Source organism: Silurus aristotelis (assembly GCF_946808225.1).
Source record: "Silurus aristotelis genome assembly, chromosome: 11".
NCBI lineage: Eukaryota > Metazoa > Chordata > Actinopteri > Siluriformes > Siluridae > Silurus > Silurus aristotelis.
Window position 1 is genome coordinate 5177728 of NC_139584.1, and position 17926 is coordinate 5195653.

The 17926-nt window shown below is 37.8% G+C and overlaps 1 protein-coding gene across 4 annotated transcripts in view; it reads left to right on the top strand.

Annotated features, from left to right (window-relative positions):
• obscna (obscurin, cytoskeletal calmodulin and titin-interacting RhoGEF a) overlaps positions 1–17926 on the top strand; it is a 55351-nt gene that overhangs the window by 11678 nt on the left and 25747 nt on the right. For all 4 annotated transcript variants that reach the window (XM_083554839.1, XM_083554841.1, XM_083554840.1 and 1 more), the window contains 32 exons: positions 252–518; positions 644–910; positions 1000–1266; positions 1367–1633; positions 1840–2106; positions 2186–2452; positions 3320–3589; positions 3675–3953; positions 5121–5378; positions 5715–5981; positions 6478–6744; positions 6831–7097; positions 7192–7458; positions 8595–8861; positions 9177–9443; positions 9553–9819; positions 9962–10234; positions 10361–10627; positions 10739–11005; positions 11122–11388; positions 11516–11782; positions 11890–12156; positions 12405–14057; positions 14386–14443; positions 14523–14635; positions 15072–15181; positions 15279–15479; positions 16193–16287; positions 16363–16536; positions 16975–17134; positions 17535–17642; positions 17723–17887. In XM_083554839.1, coding sequence (XP_083410965.1) covers positions 252–518; positions 644–910; positions 1000–1266; positions 1367–1633; positions 1840–2106; positions 2186–2452; positions 3320–3589; positions 3675–3953; positions 5121–5378; positions 5715–5981; positions 6478–6744; positions 6831–7097; positions 7192–7458; positions 8595–8861; positions 9177–9443; positions 9553–9819; positions 9962–10234; positions 10361–10627; positions 10739–11005; positions 11122–11388; positions 11516–11782; positions 11890–12156; positions 12405–14057; positions 14386–14443; positions 14523–14635; positions 15072–15181; positions 15279–15479; positions 16193–16287; positions 16363–16536; positions 16975–17134; positions 17535–17642; positions 17723–17887 — 8723 coding nt within the window. The remainder of the gene's footprint in view (positions 1–251; positions 519–643; positions 911–999; positions 1267–1366; positions 1634–1839; positions 2107–2185; positions 2453–3319; positions 3590–3674; positions 3954–5120; positions 5379–5714; positions 5982–6477; positions 6745–6830; positions 7098–7191; positions 7459–8594; positions 8862–9176; positions 9444–9552; positions 9820–9961; positions 10235–10360; positions 10628–10738; positions 11006–11121; positions 11389–11515; positions 11783–11889; positions 12157–12404; positions 14058–14385; positions 14444–14522; positions 14636–15071; positions 15182–15278; positions 15480–16192; positions 16288–16362; positions 16537–16974; positions 17135–17534; positions 17643–17722; positions 17888–17926) is intronic.

A 17926-nucleotide genomic window follows, 5' to 3' on the forward strand; every position in this document is an offset into this window, starting at 1 on the left:
TACTCAAGTAAAGGTTTAAAGGGAGCATTTTTTACTCTTACTGGAGTAATATTGTACTGAGTTTATCTCTATTGTTACTGAAGTACATGGTTTGTGTATGTTGTCCACCACTACATCCATTGAGAAAAAGTAACTAAATAACAATCCAAATGTTTAAATCACACTTTATTTATTTAATGTTTTGGACTCCTTGTAATATTTCTGCTGGAACCTGCTGAAACCCTACTGCTTGGCTCCATGGCTTTTTGCAGCATTTCCTGCTACTTTCAAAAATGTCTTGAAGAACCAAGAATGTCAAGAAGGAAACAGCATCAGTTTGCAGTGTGAACTTTCCAAACCTGCAGCACATGTAGAGTGGTGGAAAGGAAGTGAAATGTTAAGAACTGGGGAGAGGTATCAGTTGAGAAAAAGGGATACAACTGCAGAACTGTTAATCCGAAAAGCACAACCAGAAGACAGCGGCGTTTATCGATGTGTTTGTGGAGAGCAGAGTATTGAGGCACGAATCAAAGTCAATGGTAGGAAAATATTGCCTGCTTATCATCTGTTGATACCCAAACATGTAATGCCCTCAAATGGGGATCACCATTTTTAAGTGCTAAACAGCAGATTTCCTGTAGATGTACACTGTTGTTTCGTGCAGCTTTGCCAATCACTTTCAAGCAAGAACTGAAGAACCAAGAAGCTAAAGAAGAGAACAATGTCAGCTTGCGTTGTGAACTCTCCAAATCTGTAGCTCAGGTAGAGTGGTGGAAAGACGAAAAACTGCTCAAGCCTGGAGAAAAATACCAAATGAGACAAATGGGCACCAAATTGGAGCTTGTCATTAGAAAAGTAGTACCTGAAGATAGTGGTGTCTACACTTGTGTATGTCCAGATCAGAAATCCCATGCTATGATTAAAATAAAAGGTAAAAAAAACCCCACTTATTTCTGGATATTTCTTTACGCAAATATGCTGTATAGCATTCTTCTGATGTCACATTTAATCATCTTTCAGCTTTACCAGTGATTTTCAAACAAAACCTGAGAAACCACGAAACAGTGGAAGGCAAGAGCATCACTTTACGCTGTGAACTTTCCAAACCTGGAGCGTTAGTGAAATGGTGGAAGGGTCAGGAGGAGCTGAGTGAGGGTAAAAAATACCACATGAAGACTGAGGAAAAGACGGTTGAGATGGTTATTAGGAATGTTCTATGTGAGGATGCTGGGGTGTACAGCTGCACTACAGGAGACCAAAAGACAACCTCAGAAATCAACGTTCGGGGTAGGCTCTGCAACAGTCACAAACATTTACAAGAGATTGATCATTATTATCTATTCATTAATGTGCCATATGAATATGTACCATTTCTATGGGTTTGCAGCCCTACCAGTCACGTTTAAACAAGAGCTCCAAAATGTAGTTTCCAAAGAAGGTGGAACTGCCATGTTTAGATGTGAGCTCTCAAAACCTGGAGCACCAGTGGACTGGAGGAAAGGAAGACTTATTCTCAAAGCAGGAGATAAGTATGAGATTGTACAAGATGGAAAAATAAACACACTACTCATACATAATACTGAGGAACGTGATGCAGGGTACTACTCATGCAAAACCAAGGATTCTGAGTCAACTGCTGAGCTTACTGTTCAAGGTACTGAAAGGCATGCAGGTTTCTCAGAGGTGTGCACCATTTAGCTCATTCAGATGGTGTTTGCTGGTTTTGCTTTGCTTGCTGTGGAAAAAGTCTGTCCTTTGTAGTCCATATAAATGTTTTTTTGTGCTCCACTCTGGCTTGCATGGCTTTACATTAGAATGAAACTAAGGTCTCAAACTGACTTTCCTTCTGAATATTTCCAGTTCCACCAATTATCTTTAAAGTGAAGTTAAAAAACCAAGAAGTTGAAGAGGAGAGCACTGTATGCCTGCGATGTGAAATCTCCAAAGCTGGTGTTTCTGTCCAATGGAAAAAAGGGGAGTCACTTCTGAAGTCTGGTATCAAATACCAAATTACACACCAAGAGACCACAATGGAGCTCATCATTAAGAAAATATTGCCTGAAGACAGCGGAGTGTATAGTTGTGTTTGTGGGGATCAGACTACCAAAGCTAACATCAAAGTTTTTGGTAGGATGTTGTCCTCTTAAGCTTTTATTGTCACTTGAATGAATAGTTTGCCTGCTCATATACTGTTTTGATTGTTTAGCCACTCCAATCACATTCAGACAAAAGCTGATGAATCAGGAAGCTCCAGAAGGAGGGATCGTAGTACTGCACTGTGCGCTTTCTAAACCCGGAGTACCTGTGCACTGGTTGAAAGATGAAGAAGAGCTTAGTAATGGATCTAAGTACAAGATGAAGCAGGATGGGTTAGTTGCTGAGTTGCACATCCGGAACGTTCTTCCTATGGATGTTGGGGAGTATAGCTGTGTTATCGGTGACCAAAAGACAACAGCTGAAGTTAACGTCAGGGGTATGTCTGGTCTAACTTTTTTGACCTACTAAATGAGAAAGATTTAAAAGAAATTTAATGCAGTCATACTCTTATTCATTATGCGTCCATTACTCATTATGCATGGCCAAATACACCTGCTTTATAATGTGGTAAACAAGTTGTCATTTTTTTTAGAACATGCTGTTTTAGTTCTCAAGCATTTTCCCATTCTCACATTGTGCCATTTTTAAATAAAGAGAAGACAACTTAACAATTTAAGCTACAATAGTTTGTCTGTTGGATTGGACCACACTGGCTGGCCTTTGTTTCCCACGTGCATCAATGAGCCTCGGCTGCCCATGACCCTGTCGCCGGTTCACCACTGTTTCTTCCTTGGACCACGTTTAATAGATACTGACCACTGCAGACCGGGAACATCCCACAGAAGCTGCAGTTTTGAAGACGCTCTAAATCAATTTACAGTCACAATTTACCCCTCGTCAAACCCATCAAATCCTTACACTTGCACGTCCTTACACTTCCTAACACGTCAACTCTGAGAACAAAATGTTCACTTGCTGTCTAATATATCCCACCCACTAACAGGTGCCATGATGCAGAGATAATCAGTGTTATTCACTCACCGGTCATAAAGTTATAATGTTATAATGGTATGCCTGGTTGGTGAATAATGACTTTTAATAATATTGAGTGGCAACCAGCCAACATTTAAGCTTTTAAAATATGTATACTTATACTTAAGGTCTTAATCAGGTACAGTATGTGTAGATATCTGAAAATTGTAATGTCTTCCATTTATGAAATGTCATTTGCTAAGCTTTTTCAATCTGGTTGTTCAACACTTTTAGCATTTAAACACTTTTCATAACTTATCTTTACACACAGCTGCTGCCTCTGTGTTCTTTGAGAAAGAACTCCAGGACCAGGAGGCAATGGAGGGAAACTCTGTGGTGTTCAGGTGTTTGCTGTCAAGCCCTAATGCACCAGTGGCTTGGAAAAAAGGCTCACAGCAGATCACACAAGGTGGCCGATTTACTGTACACCAAAAGGGCTCTACGCAGGAACTTGAGATCAGGAATCTAAGGTCTGAGGATGCTGGTGTGTACACATGTAGCACAAGGGGCAAGATGACATCAGCATGCCTCCGAGTGATTGGTAAACAGCAAGTCTCCTATTAGCAAAAGCTCAAAAGCTTGGAAGAAGCATTTGTATTATGGTTTTTCAAATGTTTTTCTCTTAGATCGTGTAAGAATTGTGAGAGAGCTACAGGACTTGACTGTAACCACAGGAGAAGATGCCCATTTTGTGTGTGAGCTTTCTCACAGTGATGTTTCCGATGGAGTGTGGTGGCTTGATTCCACCATACTTCAGAAAAATGAAATGAATCAGATGAAGTGTTGTGGCTGTGAGCAACACCTGACACTTACCATGACAACACCTGAGGAGTCAGGTATAGTGGCCTTTGTGATAGGAGAAGAATGGACGTCTGCTTGTTTACAAGTGAACAGTAAACCCAAAGGTGAGGACAGAAGTATTGGTCTTTCTGTTGCCTATTTACCCTTATGATTTAAAGCAGGTTGAAAAAACTGGTTGATATGGCCTACATGCCATCCACAAGTCCACCTGCCTAAAGAACCCCACCCACAGGTGGAGCACTCATCAAGGTTCCTTTCAGACAGACTAAAAAACTCAGTCAGATGACAATAGTGGGTTCGGGTTGGCAATAACCAACCCCACAAAATAATGATATAGAGAAAAGTCGAAAAAAGCCTTAGTAAAAAGTGAATTCAACCGTAAAATCATATGATATCCTTAGGCATATATACAATTTATGGTCGGAGTATTTGATTCGTAATCGGTGCATCGGCATAAAAGTTGGCATTTGTATCGCGATGCATCGTTTTTAACATATTTGCATTGTTAAAAATCTATTTATCTACATATAATTATTAGTAGATGCTCTATACTTTTATTAGTTAGAAAGTGACCAATAATTTGACACCAGTATTTTATATACAGATTGATTTCTCGTCGCTTAACAGTTTCTCGAGCGCGTTCTCTCAGCACCACTGCTGCTACATGAATATGACGTATAACAACACAACAGAGACCGAGGTGTGTCCTGAGAGTTACATAGAATACAGATTAACATGGCAGAGGCAGAGCTGCATTTTCCTGGAGACAGAACAGGAAAAGAACTTCTGGTTTTATTTCATCTTTCTTCTTTTTTTTGCACTACAAAGATCTGTTTGTTCAAGGTCCATTTGTTAAAAGTCAGCAAGTAAATGTATGACTTGCTCTCTGTCTGAACCAAAGAAATAAAAACAAACTATCTATACCATATTGAATTGCATAGCATCACATTTTTTCCATTATATTTCTATTATATTGAATCACATTTTGCTGAATCAAATTGAAATCGGATCTCAGTGCATCGTATTAGCCGAGAATTGTATCGCATTGCATTGGTAGCTGCTTTATATGTATTTTAAATAAATCATATTGTTAGCTATACAGCGAGATGCAAATCGCATTGGCCTCAGTTATGGAGATGCACACACACACACACACACACACACACACACACACACACACACACACACACACACACACACACACACACACACACATTATAATATATATATATTATAGAATCTTAATTTGTAATAATTTTCTATTTGCACAGTTTTGATAGAAGAGAAATTGCAAGACATGGCCGTCTTTGAGGGCGATACTGCCTCGCTTTCCTGCTTTACCTCGGATGACTGCACACCAGTAACATGGAAACGAAACAATGTCACTCTTCTAGCAGGGGAAAAGTATGAACCTTGTAAAGAAGGGAAGTGCAACATGCTTTTAATACATAGAGTAGAAAAAGAGGATACTGGGGTTTATATGTGTGACACAGGAGACATGCAGAGTATAGCTTCTCTCACCGTCAAAGGTTAGTATGATGTCATCTTGTGTAATTATTTAGACCAATGTCAAGTGTGCAAGAGAACAAAAAATCTGTATACCAGTATACAGTATAAAACCTGGAATTAAAATGTCATGAGTAATAATTCAATAAACAATTTAAAAGTTGTGATTGCAGTTAATCCATTGTTGTAAAATCCCTAAACTATTGAAGAAAACATGGTTATAATATCATACAATAATATTATGCAGTTTGTCAGTGTACACTACAGTATGTAAGGGATTATTTTTATTAAAATTAATTTTCTTCATATTTGTCCAATAATCACTGATGTTGAAACTTAACCCTTATTCTATGTCCTAGAACGTCCACTTTTCTTCTGTGAGGAACTTCAGAATCAGCAAGTGGAGGAAGGCGAAACCGCCTTCCTGCGCTGTGAGCTCTCTAAACCTGGACTTTTGGTGCAGTGGAAGAAAGGAGGCATTTTGCTTAGACCAGGAAACAAGTATAAAATAAAACAGGATGGTTGTGAAGAACAACTTCAAATCTATGACCTGGCAATTCAGGATAGTGGCATCTACAGATGCTGTGTGGATAGCACAGAGACAAAGGCTAGTCTTACTGTTAAAGGTATTGTACATAATGTTAAAAGAAAAGGTCGACCGACTCATCATTTTGCAGATTAATTGACACCGATAGTTGATTGCTGGAACTATCAGCTAATGGCAAAAATCCATATGGATAGTTTTTCTGGGTTGCGGTATACAGTACAAGAGCGGCCTCTAGAGGCGAATCGCGGACACCATGCGCTATTTATTTGATGTGTCTTTTTTATTTATTTTGGATGTAACTGTTTTTATTTATTTGGTGTGTTACTTTTTGTTTCAGTTTGAATGCATATCTTTCATTTTCTTAAATATTTATTAATATATTAATATTTATTTTATTTAGCATAATTTTATCCAGTATCCATTTAAAAAACTATAATACTATTGCCAATTTCGATCCAACCTAAATAGCAGTATCAGTAAAATCCATTATCGGTCGACCTGTACTTAAAAGTATATTTAGCAAACAAAAATGTTTTCTGTTTATGCAGTCTAAATGAAAGCCACTTTTTTCCCAGAAAAACCTCTGTTCTTTCGTGAGGAACTCCAAAGTATGGAGGCTGAAGAGGGTGAAACCTTGTTCCTGTGCTGTGAGCTCTCAAAACCTGGAGTCTCGGTGCAGTGGAAGAAGGGAGCAATGCTGCTGAGACCTGGAATCAAATGTGAGATGAAGCAGAATGGTTGTGTATTAGAGCTCCAGGTAAATGACCTGAAATGTGAGGACAGTGGAGTTTACAAATGTTGTGTTGGTAGCCTCGAGACAAAGGCTAATATCCTTGTTAAAGGTAAGAAATATAACATTTTAACGATAATGGAACTTATTTTTAATATTTTGATGTGTTAACAAACATAAATCTAATAACCCACCCAGAACAACCGCTGTTCTTCTCTGAGGAGCTACAAAATCAGCAGTTAGAAGAGGGTGAAACTGCCTTCTTAAGCTGTAGGATATCTAAACCTGGGATTTCCGTGCAGTGGAAGAAAGGGGTAGTGCTGCTTAGACCAGGAGACAAGTATGAAATAAAGGAGGATGGCTGTAAGCTGCAGCTTAAGATCCATAATGTGAAGGGTCTGGACAGTGGAAATTACAAATGCTGTGCTGGTGGCTTAGTAACTACAGCATCAGTTATGGTAAAAGGTATGTCCAGTCACTTTGGTAATATTTTATGCATTATGAACAGTATATATATGTGTAAATTCATCAAGATCGAGATTCTTCAACTCTATTTCAGAACAACCCCTGTTTTTCCACGAGAATCTCCAGAATCTGGAAGCAGTAGCGGGTGAGACCATCGCCCTGTGCTTTAAAGTCTCTAAACCAGGGGTTCCAGTACAGTGGAAAAAAGGAGCAGTAGTGCTGAAACCTGGAAACAAGTATGAAATGATACAAAATGATTGTGAATTTCAGCTTAAAATCAATGATTTAACACATCATGACAGTGGTACCTACAAAGGCTGTACAGGTGGCATTGTGACGACAGCAGTCCTTGAAGTAAAAGGTATGTGCAATCAGTTTTTAGGCGATCATGTTGTCTGTCAACAAAGCCAAACTTTACCTTGACAATAAAAGAATTTGGCAAATTACATTATCTAGATCAGAGGTCCCCAAACTATGGCCCGCGAGCCAAAAAGGGCTCGCACATTTGGAACGACCCTCTGAACAATACCAAAGACATAATTGAAAAATGTCATTTTTAATACGTTTTACTCATATCAGTATTTGATCATTTATTAATGAAGGTCGAGGCAGTGATAGCAAAAATCCATACCGATAGTTTTTCCAGCTTCCGGTCCGCTGTCAGCGGCCTCTAGAGGCAAATCACTGACACTACGTGCTGTTTGTTTTTACACCTGAGATGGCATGCTGCATGGAGAGCGCAAAATTATTTACTGTTTATCATTTACTAATTATATTATTATATTTATTATATATTTTTCTTTTTGTTAAAGTGAAGTACAATTTTACGTTTGTTTGTATTTTTATCCAGTATTTATTTAAAAATCTGTTGATTAATCGGTTTATCTGCAAATACAATTAGGAGGCATAATAAATACATTTAAAATCATAATAAAATATTCACAATAATACTGGTAGTCACTCAGTATTATTATAGTATTATAGTATTATAGTATTATTATTATAGTATAAAATATTATAATCACAGAAAAGTCTCAAAAATTGATTCATTTATTCTCTACTGAATAGAAATAATAATCTCTGTAGTTTATATACAGGAAACAGAATTTAGTAGTTTACCTCTTGACTTTTCTAGTCTGAGTTGTTTATTCTTTTATCATGTGACTCCCATATACACTATGCAGTACATTACACAGGGAACAGAATTGAGTCATTTTTCTCATGAGTCCACTGGTCTGAGTTGTTCTTTCTTTTTTATGTGACTCCCATATATGCTATGCAGTTTTATATAAATATATCACTATATAGTGATATAATGAAATAGTGATAAAATATCACTAAAATGGTCCAATCTTCCCATCACTAATCTCAGCCATTCACTGGATAACCACAAGCAAATTTTAATGTCATCCAGTTCTGGTTCTTTCTTCAGGTTACTTGAAATTGAATCACTAAGCGAATGATGTAAAATCAACTGGTGTCTTTGGTTTTATGCAGAACAGCCACCATTCTTTTTGGAGGAACTCCAAAATATACAAGCAGTGGAAGGAGAGACTGCTTCACTGTTCTGTGAGATTTCCAAACCTGGAATTCCAGTGCTGTGGAGGAAAGGTGTAACCCGCTTGAGGCCTGGGATTAAATATGAGATAAGGCAAAATGGCTGCAAATTACAGCTTAAAATACATGATCTAACTCATCAAGACAGTGGTTCCTACAAGTGCTGTGCTGGCAACCTGGAAACCGTGGCATCTCTTGAAGTGAAAGGTAGATGGCATTGTGGCAGAATGGGGGAATATATACCAATCAGGCATAACATTATGACAGAAATCTAGCAAAAGTGGTCCAAGAAAGGAAAAGTGGTGAACTGGTATCAGGGTAATGGATGGCCAAGGCTCCTTGATGCATGTTTGGAGCAAAGGCTGTTAATGGCCTGGAATGTTTTAGCAGCAAAATGGGGACACAAAATTAGGCAGGTGGTCATTATGTTATGTCTGATGGCCATAAAGTTATGCCTGGTCAATGAAGAAATAATGTAGTTATAATAATAAACTGTAGTACTGACCCTTGAATCCTCTGTAGAAGAACCAGTATTCTTTCACGAGGAACTCCAGAATCTGAAGGTAGAAAAGGGTGGAACTGCTTTGTTAACATGCAGGATATCAAGACCTGGGGTTGCAGTGCAGTGGAGGAAGGAATCAGTCCTGCTTAGATCAGGAGACAAGTATAAAATGAAGAAGAGTGGATGTGAGCTTCAATGTCAAATTCATGATCTAACATGTGATGACAGTGGTGCTTATATATGTTGTGCTGATACTGTAATGACCACAGCAACTGTTCTTGTGAAAGGTATGCATAATCATTTAGTTGACTTATTCATGCATGCATCAAATTAGTCATTTTATAATAATTGAGAATGGTTAGATGACTTTTGAACATGTTAATCTGTCATGTTTAGAACAACCTTTGTACTTCTACAAGGAGCTAAAAAATCAAGAAGCAGAGGAAGGTGAAACTGGCTTGTTGTGCTGTGAGCTCTCGAAACCCAGGGGTTCTGTGCAGTGGAAAAAGGAATCAATACTTCTCGAACCTGGAGAGAGGTATGAGATGAAACAGGATGGAAATAAACTCCAACTTAAGATTCATGATCTAAAAAGCTCTGACAGTGGCTCCTACAAATGTTGTGCTGGTAGTCTGGTCACTACAGCATCCATTGTAGTAAAAGGTATGTTTTTGAAGATTGGGGCCACACATTCAACAGTCTAAATTGTGAACTTTATAGTAATGTTGGAAGATGAATCCTGAAATGTGTCCTATGATGGTCTTAATGGGAAATAAACTGACACATTGTTCTATATTCTCGCCAGAAAAACCTTTGTTCTTCAGCAAGGAGCTACAAAATCTGGAGGTAGAAGAAGGTCAAACTGCCTTGCTGTGCTGTGAGCTCTCGAAACCTGGAGTCATAGTTGAATGGAAGAAAGGAGCTCTTCTTCTGAAACCTTCTTCTGAAAAGAAGTATGAAATGAAGCAGAATGGATGTGAGCTGCAACTCAGGATCAGTGATCTGAGACGTTCTGATAGTGGTTCCTACAAATGTTGTGCTGGGGCACTCACTACAACAACCTCAATTCTAGTAAAGGGTAAATGGTGTACTATGTGGAACAAACGAATAAAATAAATTAACAATAACTTCGCAACATGTCTTATAATGTTCCTCCTAGTGGGAAAAAGACCTGACTACTTGTTTTTTTCATAATTCTCTTCAGAAAAGCCTTTGTATTTCTGTAAGGAGCTCCAAAATATGGAGGTCAAAGAGGGTCAAACTGCCTTGCTTTGCTGTGAGGTCTCAAAACCTGGAGCTGCAGTGCAGTGGAAGAAAGGAACATTGTTTCTAAAACCTGGAGAAAAGTATGAAATGAAGCAAAATGAATGTGAACTTCAACTTAAGATCTATGATCTGAAGGTTTCTGATAGTGGCTCCTACAAATGCTGTGCTGGTAGCCTGGTTAGTGCAGCATCTTTGGTGGTAAAAGGTATATTGTTTTTAAAAAACATATAGTTGACCAAAGTGCAAGAACATAAGTACATTTGACAATAACGTTCACTGTAACAGAAAAGATGACCAACATGTTCATTCTCTTCAGAACAAACCATAATCTTCTCCAAAGAGCTTAAAAATCTGGAGGTAAAAGAAGGTGAAACTGCCTTGCTCTGCTGTAAGCTCTCGAAGCCTGGCATTGCAGTGCAGTGGAAAAAAGAGGCTCTTCTGCTGAAACCTGGAGAGAAGTATGAAATGAAGCAGGATGGATGTGAGCTACAGCTCAGGATCAATGATCTGAGAAGTTTTGATAGTGGTTCCTACAGATGTTGTGCTGGTACGCTAACCACTACTGCCACAATTCTAGTAAAGGGTGAGTGGTGTGCTATGTGGAACACAGGAGTAAAAAAGGAACACACATTTGACAAGTTTTTTGATGTCCATCAATGGAATTTAAACAATTTTTTTTTGTTTTTTTAATCCCTATAGAAAAACCTTTGTATTTCTGTATGGAGCTTCAGAATTTGAAGGTAGAGGAGGGTCAAATTGCTTTGCTGTGCTGTAAGATCTCAAAACCTGGAGCTGCAGTTCAGTGGAAGAAAGGAGCACTTCTTCTGAAACCTGGAGAAAAGTATGAAATGAAGCAAAATGGATGTGAACTTCAACTATATATCCATGATTTGAGAAGTTCTGATAGTGGCTCCTACAAATGCTGTATTGGTAGCATGTTTACAACATCATCCATTGTAGTCAAAGGTACAGTTAGTCATGCATTGCAACCTATACAAGCATTAGTAAAGTTGGAACATGAATTCTGCAATAGGATTCATGTCGTTTTTCTTAGACAGAAAATAACTGAACATGATTTCCTTGTTCTATTCAGAAAAACCTTTATTCTTCTGCAAGAAGCTACAAAATCTGGAGGTCGTAGAGGGTAAAACTGCCATTCTCTGCTGTGAGCTCTCGAAACCTGGAAACTGTGTGCAGTGGAACAAGGAAGCAATGCTGCTTAGGCCAGGAAGCAAGTATGAAATAAAGCAGGATGTCTGTAAATATCAACTTAAGATCTATGAGGTAAAGAATCAAGATTCTGGGATCTACAAATGTTGTGCTGGTAGTTTAGTAACCACAGCATCTATCACAGTCAAAGGTACAGTATGTGGATTATTCAGTGCAAATTGTTGGCATTGAAAGCGAAAATTTATTACAACTGAGAGATAAGCGTGACAAAACTGAGACGTTAATTTTATTTTTCAGAACATCCTTTATTTTTCTCTAAGGAGCTTAAAAGTCAAGAGGTCGAAGAAGGCAAAACTGTGATTCTGTACTGTGAGCTCTCTAAGCCTGGTGTTTCAGTGCAATGGATGAAGGATGCAGTTTTGCTGAGGCCTGGAGAAAAGTATGAGATGAAACAAAATAGCTGTGAACTAATGCTTAAAATCTATGACCTAAAAACTGAAGATTGTGGTGTTTACAAGTGTTGCGCTAGCAAAGTGGAGACAACTGCTACTATTGGTGTAAAAGGTGAATTATAATGTACTTTTTCTTCTGTACTCTCATGAAAAATGCTTGTAAGACACTGTAGTTCTTCCTCTTGATATTACATTTTATTGTATTATATGGTATGTTTGTTCAGTGTGAGTAAAAGCAAATGAAGACAATAAAGAAACGATATCGATGCTAATGTTGGTTCTGATGCATCCTAGTAAACTACTGAAGAATGGTTTTCTTGACATTGAAATACTTACATTTTTCCTATTTTTGCCATCTAGAGCTTCCAACCAAACCTCATGACATTCCTCCGGTGCCACAACGTTCCAAGGGCAAGAGATCCCATCAAGGCTCTGTGGTAGATGAACAAACCTGTGTCAGTGATCCAAAAATGTCATCTTCAAACCAGAAATCTGCTAATATTCTACTAGAGCAATGGCAGATTGACCACTTGGATAATACGAGCACAGAAGAGCAAGACTTTGAGAAGGAAAAGTCATTACTGAGAGAAATAGTGAAGGAAAGTGAGAGATTCCCTGGAAAGGACATTAGGATGAATATTAGAAAACCCACTCTTTCTCCTGATGATCATGTTACTGCAGAGCAGATTAACAGAGCAACGAATTTTGCAGTTACGACTACTACATACATTTCCTCCAACCAAAATCAAGACAATAGCAAGAAAGCACCAGAATGCAGAGACATCACAGAGCAGGAGAGTGAACCTCGAGGCAAACTCGAATCACTAGCACCCACTCGCTACAAGGAAAAGTTCACTCAGCCACAAATTGTTCTTCAAGAACAAGAAAATGTTCTGGAGCCAAATGAACACGTTTCCATCTTAGTGCCATTTGGAAGAACAGGTTCCAGTGGTTCTTCAGATACCAAGAGTCAGTTCCTGGATGTTAGAGATAAAATGCCCAAAGAAAAATACAGCACAAAGGAAACAGTAATGCAAGAAGTAAAAGAAGAGAAAGCTTGTGTCCATTGTGAGGACGTTTTAGCACCTGAAATGATTCAATACCTACGTAAAGCTGAGGAGAATCTCACAGGTAAAGCATCAAGTCAGCCTATTATGGCTCAAGCACACAATAAGCAACATATCAGTGAAGAAAAAACATCAGAACTTTCCAAGGAAAAGGCCTTGCAACAGAAAGCAAAGTCAACTGTTCACATGAGTTTTAAAGAGAATAAAATGAAAGATGTCCCAGAAACTATAAAAAAACAATCTCAGGAAAAGATAACAACTCAAACCAAAATAGAGGGTGGAGTTATTGGTGCTTGCAACCATAACTCTTGGGAAGAGGCCACCAAAGCTTGTGAAGTTGCAAAAATAACAAAGAACACAAACTCCCCAGAAGAACATTCTCAGGAACCCTTGGGTATAGACATATTTCAAGAGGATGAGCCAGAGATGCTTGAGGCAGCTATCAAGATCCAAGCTGCTTTTAAGGGATACAAAGCTCAAAAGGACATGAAGCCTGTCTTTAAAGCAGTCTTCAAGACGAAGAATGTAGAGCTAAGCGATACCATTAGTTTGGAATGTATTGTTGAGGGTAAACCCAGTGTACTGCGGTGGCTGAAGGATGGCATTGAGATAAAGTCTGGTGAGCGCCACAAGATCAGCCATCATGAGGATGGTAGGTGCTTACTGGTTATAGCTAATGCAAGTTTCAAAGATGCGGGGATCTACACTTGTGAAATTGGGAACAAGTTTGGTGCTATTAGTTACAACGGGAATGTAACAGTCAGTCATCAAAAGAAACCAATAATTGACACTGCACAGCCTCTTGAAACAGAACTGACTTCTGGAAACGATGCTGTGCAGAGTTCTAATAAGGACAATGAATCACTTAAGCTCATCTATGATCTGCCTACAGAGGACACCCAGAGGAAATTTCAGGAGAAAAGGAAAAGTTGTTCTGTTAGTTCTTGTAAGTTGCCCTCGAATATTTGTTTAACATGTGTGTTTTGCACAACTTGTATTTTATAGGCTATTTCCCAATTGCAAGTCCATTCCTAAGGCATAGTGTCTATAGGAGTATTGTCTGAGAAGTAGTTTCTATAGGTGTATTGTCTGTAGCAATGGTGTCTATTGGAATAATTGTCTATAGGAATAGTGGAGTATTGTCTATATGACTCCTGCCAATTGGACTATTGTCTGTAGGAATATTGTCAAAGGAAGTAGTGTCTATAGGAGTATTGCCTGTGGGTGTGTTTGTGAAAGTAGTGTCTTTTTTCACATTCTGTTGTGTTTTGTAGTATCCTGCCCTTCAGATTATGACACTGCCCCTGATGTGGATACAAACTCCTTATTCAGGTAATAAGCTTAAACTTTAAACATAACATTTATCGTAAAATTATAATGAAAATTGCAATTTTGTTGTTTTATTTTACAGAGAAAAACAGTTGGAAAAGAAAAACACCAAAATGCAGCTGTCTAAAAGTTCAAAAGAAGAAAAAGTTCTATGTCCTGAACCACAAGAAATCACTGGACAGTTAAAAGTAAAAGGTCAGTCTCCTTTTCCACATCTATCTTAAAATGAATGGCATTGAGTTTAAGGAATGAAAGATAATCCTATTTTCACACATTGTCATTCACTTACAGCAACAATGAGCTCTGCTACTTTTTCAAAAGCTTTTTTTTTCTTTTTAAACCCTCTCTGCATTTAGGGTTCAGCATTTCTATACTGGGTCATGCCTACATTTATTTGAAAAAAAATGTTTTGTTTCTTAAATTGGTACTGTCACAAATGTAGAGAAAATTATCAGTTGCTTATCACCTTACCCTTTACTAGAGTAAATATAGGGTCAAAAAGTTTTCATTTCCAAAGAAATTAACCACAAAGTAAAGAAATAATACTAGGACAACTTCAGGACAGTTTGCTGGCTGTGTCTTGCTGAAAATTATTTGTTTGATTGATGAAATACAATGATTTTTTTCACAGAAGGGAAGTCAGTAAGAAAAACTTCATCACCCAAATACCATCACAGCCTCAAGACCCCATCCACCATAGAGTCAGTCTCAGATTCAGATGAGGATGATGAAAGAGAGGAGGTAATATCACATTTTTTACACCAAATGTGTTTTCAATTGAGGTCTGGGTGCTAAATCTTTGTCAATATTTTTGGTTGGTCTTTTTTTCCCCCCTCAGACATTTGATATCTACGTAGCCAAAGTGGACTGTCACCCCACTGGAGCCAATAAAGAGAACTTTATTCTTAAGGAAGGCCAATTTGTGGAGGTCCTTGATTCTGTGCATCCTGTGAAATGGCTCGTCCGGACTAAACCAAGCAAAACCACTCCGTCCAGACAAGGCTGGTTATCTCCTGCATACCTGGAGAAAAAGACAAAGGTTAGCATTGTTGGGGTGTCCGTAGGTATGGTGAATGCTTCTTTTATGAATGAGAAAAATAGAGCAAACTTGAATAAAAGACAAAATGCATCTACATTTAAACATTCTCAAGAATTTTACTTCATCATACTCAACCCTTTATGACAGGCCTGTGTGCTAATCAGTAAGTACAATAACTCACAATAAAATTTTTCGGGTTATTCAGATACACCTGAAATTTAGCTAGCTAAAATTTTCTAGCTACCTTTTTGAAATGAAGCTTAAGGCTTCAAAACTCACCGGTGGCCCCTCGAGTCTCAATCTATCAAGGTCGCGAGTGTCAATGTCGCGAGTATCGAGGTTCCACTGTATTTAGAAAAATTTACTAAAACATCACTAGCTAGCAGATTGAACATTTGAAATTTAGGCTAGCTCATCAGGCTAGCTCATTCAAAACTTTTGTAGCTAATTAAACTAGCGAAAACAGAAAACTAATTTTCCAAACTTACCTCTAATTTTACATTCATTTTCAGCTTTTATGGTGAATTTCAAGTCTTTTTCTGCTGGTTAATCCTGCAAGAAAGAATATCTTGCTAAGAAAAATTAAGTTTGAGATTTCTCTAAAGTAGACATTTTTCCTTGTACCTGTATTAGAATTTTATTAATACTAGATTTTACCACAAATATTTCCCGACTTTTTCATTGACCCTTTGATGTAATTGCTCTTTGCAAAGGAACTACTTTCTTTGGCGCAAGAAACAGAGACAAAAGACACTTATGAAAAAAGAAGAAAAACTGCTTTTAAAGACGAATATAGAGAGACATCAAGGTAAACGAGTGCCGGCAGGTTTATTACAATACTTTTACGAAAAAAAAAAATTAAATTTCTGCTTTTATTTTTCAGTCAACTGATTAAAGGTCTGCTTAATGGTGAAAGGGAATTTGTGAGAGACATGAATTTCTTTGTAGAGCATCATTTACAGCACGTAGAGACAAGCTCCAACGTTCCGCTCACTATTATTAGCCAGAAAGAGTACATTTTCCGCAACATAAAGGACATTACAAGCTTCCACGAATGGTAAAGTAAACTTTATTATATAATAAACAGCACTGTTGATTAGGTTTCTATAACAGGAACTCTGACAGAAATGCTGGTGAAAATCACAGGTTTAAATGAACATTATTTTGTTGTATTTATGGTAACCATAAATTGCAAATAAACAGATGCTTAAAAATTTAGTTTTTATACTGTATGAAGATACATTTAATTATCATTTATTAAAGAAGTCTCCAGTGTCAGTGCTCAGTAACAGTCCAAGGTGAAGCTGCAATGAGTCTTAATGGCCTCGTTTATGTCAGTGGGAACAGGAACTAACTTGTAATAATAAATTGATCAAAATTATGATCTTTTTTTAATGATGTTTGCAAATTCTTGTGAAATAAGATTAATAAAACAATAATATAATTATTATAATTATTTCATTATTTTGCAGTTGTATTTTTCATTATTTTGCAGTTGTATTTTACCGAAGCTAAGCCAGTGCACTACAGATGACGACGTGGCTCAGTGTTTCATAAACCATAGCCCAGATTTTGAGATGCATCTTCAGTACATTACAGGCCAGTCTCAAGCTGAGGCCTGCATTTCAGACAAAAACACACAGTTTTTCTTCAAGGTAAGCACTTCTGGCAGCTTTTCTATGACTACTTGAGTCACACTGCATTTCTCAAAAACAGTTTATATTCCTGAACACAGTTTAGCTTGACATAACAAGACATTCAAGGCCATGAGAGTTTTACTGATGTGTATGTTATTGCCTTTGGTTCTAGTACAATAGAATGACCATAATAGTGCTCTACATTACACAATCAGAATCTTTTGCTAAAAAAAATTAAATTAAATCTTTAAATTATGGAATGGTACCACTTATTTTTACAGTAGCATCCTAACATCCTTGTTAGTTTGTTGTCAGGAGCTTAACCTCAAACTGCATATTCCTCAGTAAAACATTGAAAGTTTTCTAAATTAAAAATGATCTATTATTGGAATTAAATAACTGTTGTTGTTTTTTTTAGCAATATGCCAAAACCGCTTTTGCACATCTGGACACTCGAGTCATTAGTGCCAGCACATATTTGGAGAAACCCCTGGAAAGGCTCCAGACGTACAAAATCCTGTTTAAGGTAATATTCTGAACTTTTTAAAATCAGTTTGGTAAACCATCGTAACAAAGCACGTTGCTTTTCCGTTTTTCTATTTGCAGGAGTTGATAAGGAACAAAGCGAAAAGTGGGCGGAGTTGTTGTTTACTCGAAGATGCCTTTTCAATGGTGTCCAGCTTGCCCTGGCGTGCGGAGAACATGCAGCACGCGTCCCTGATCGAGAACTATCCAGCACCTCTAAAAGGGCTCGGAGAACCATTACGACAGGTGTGTCTTCAGGGTGTCTTCAGTCTTTATCAACCCTGA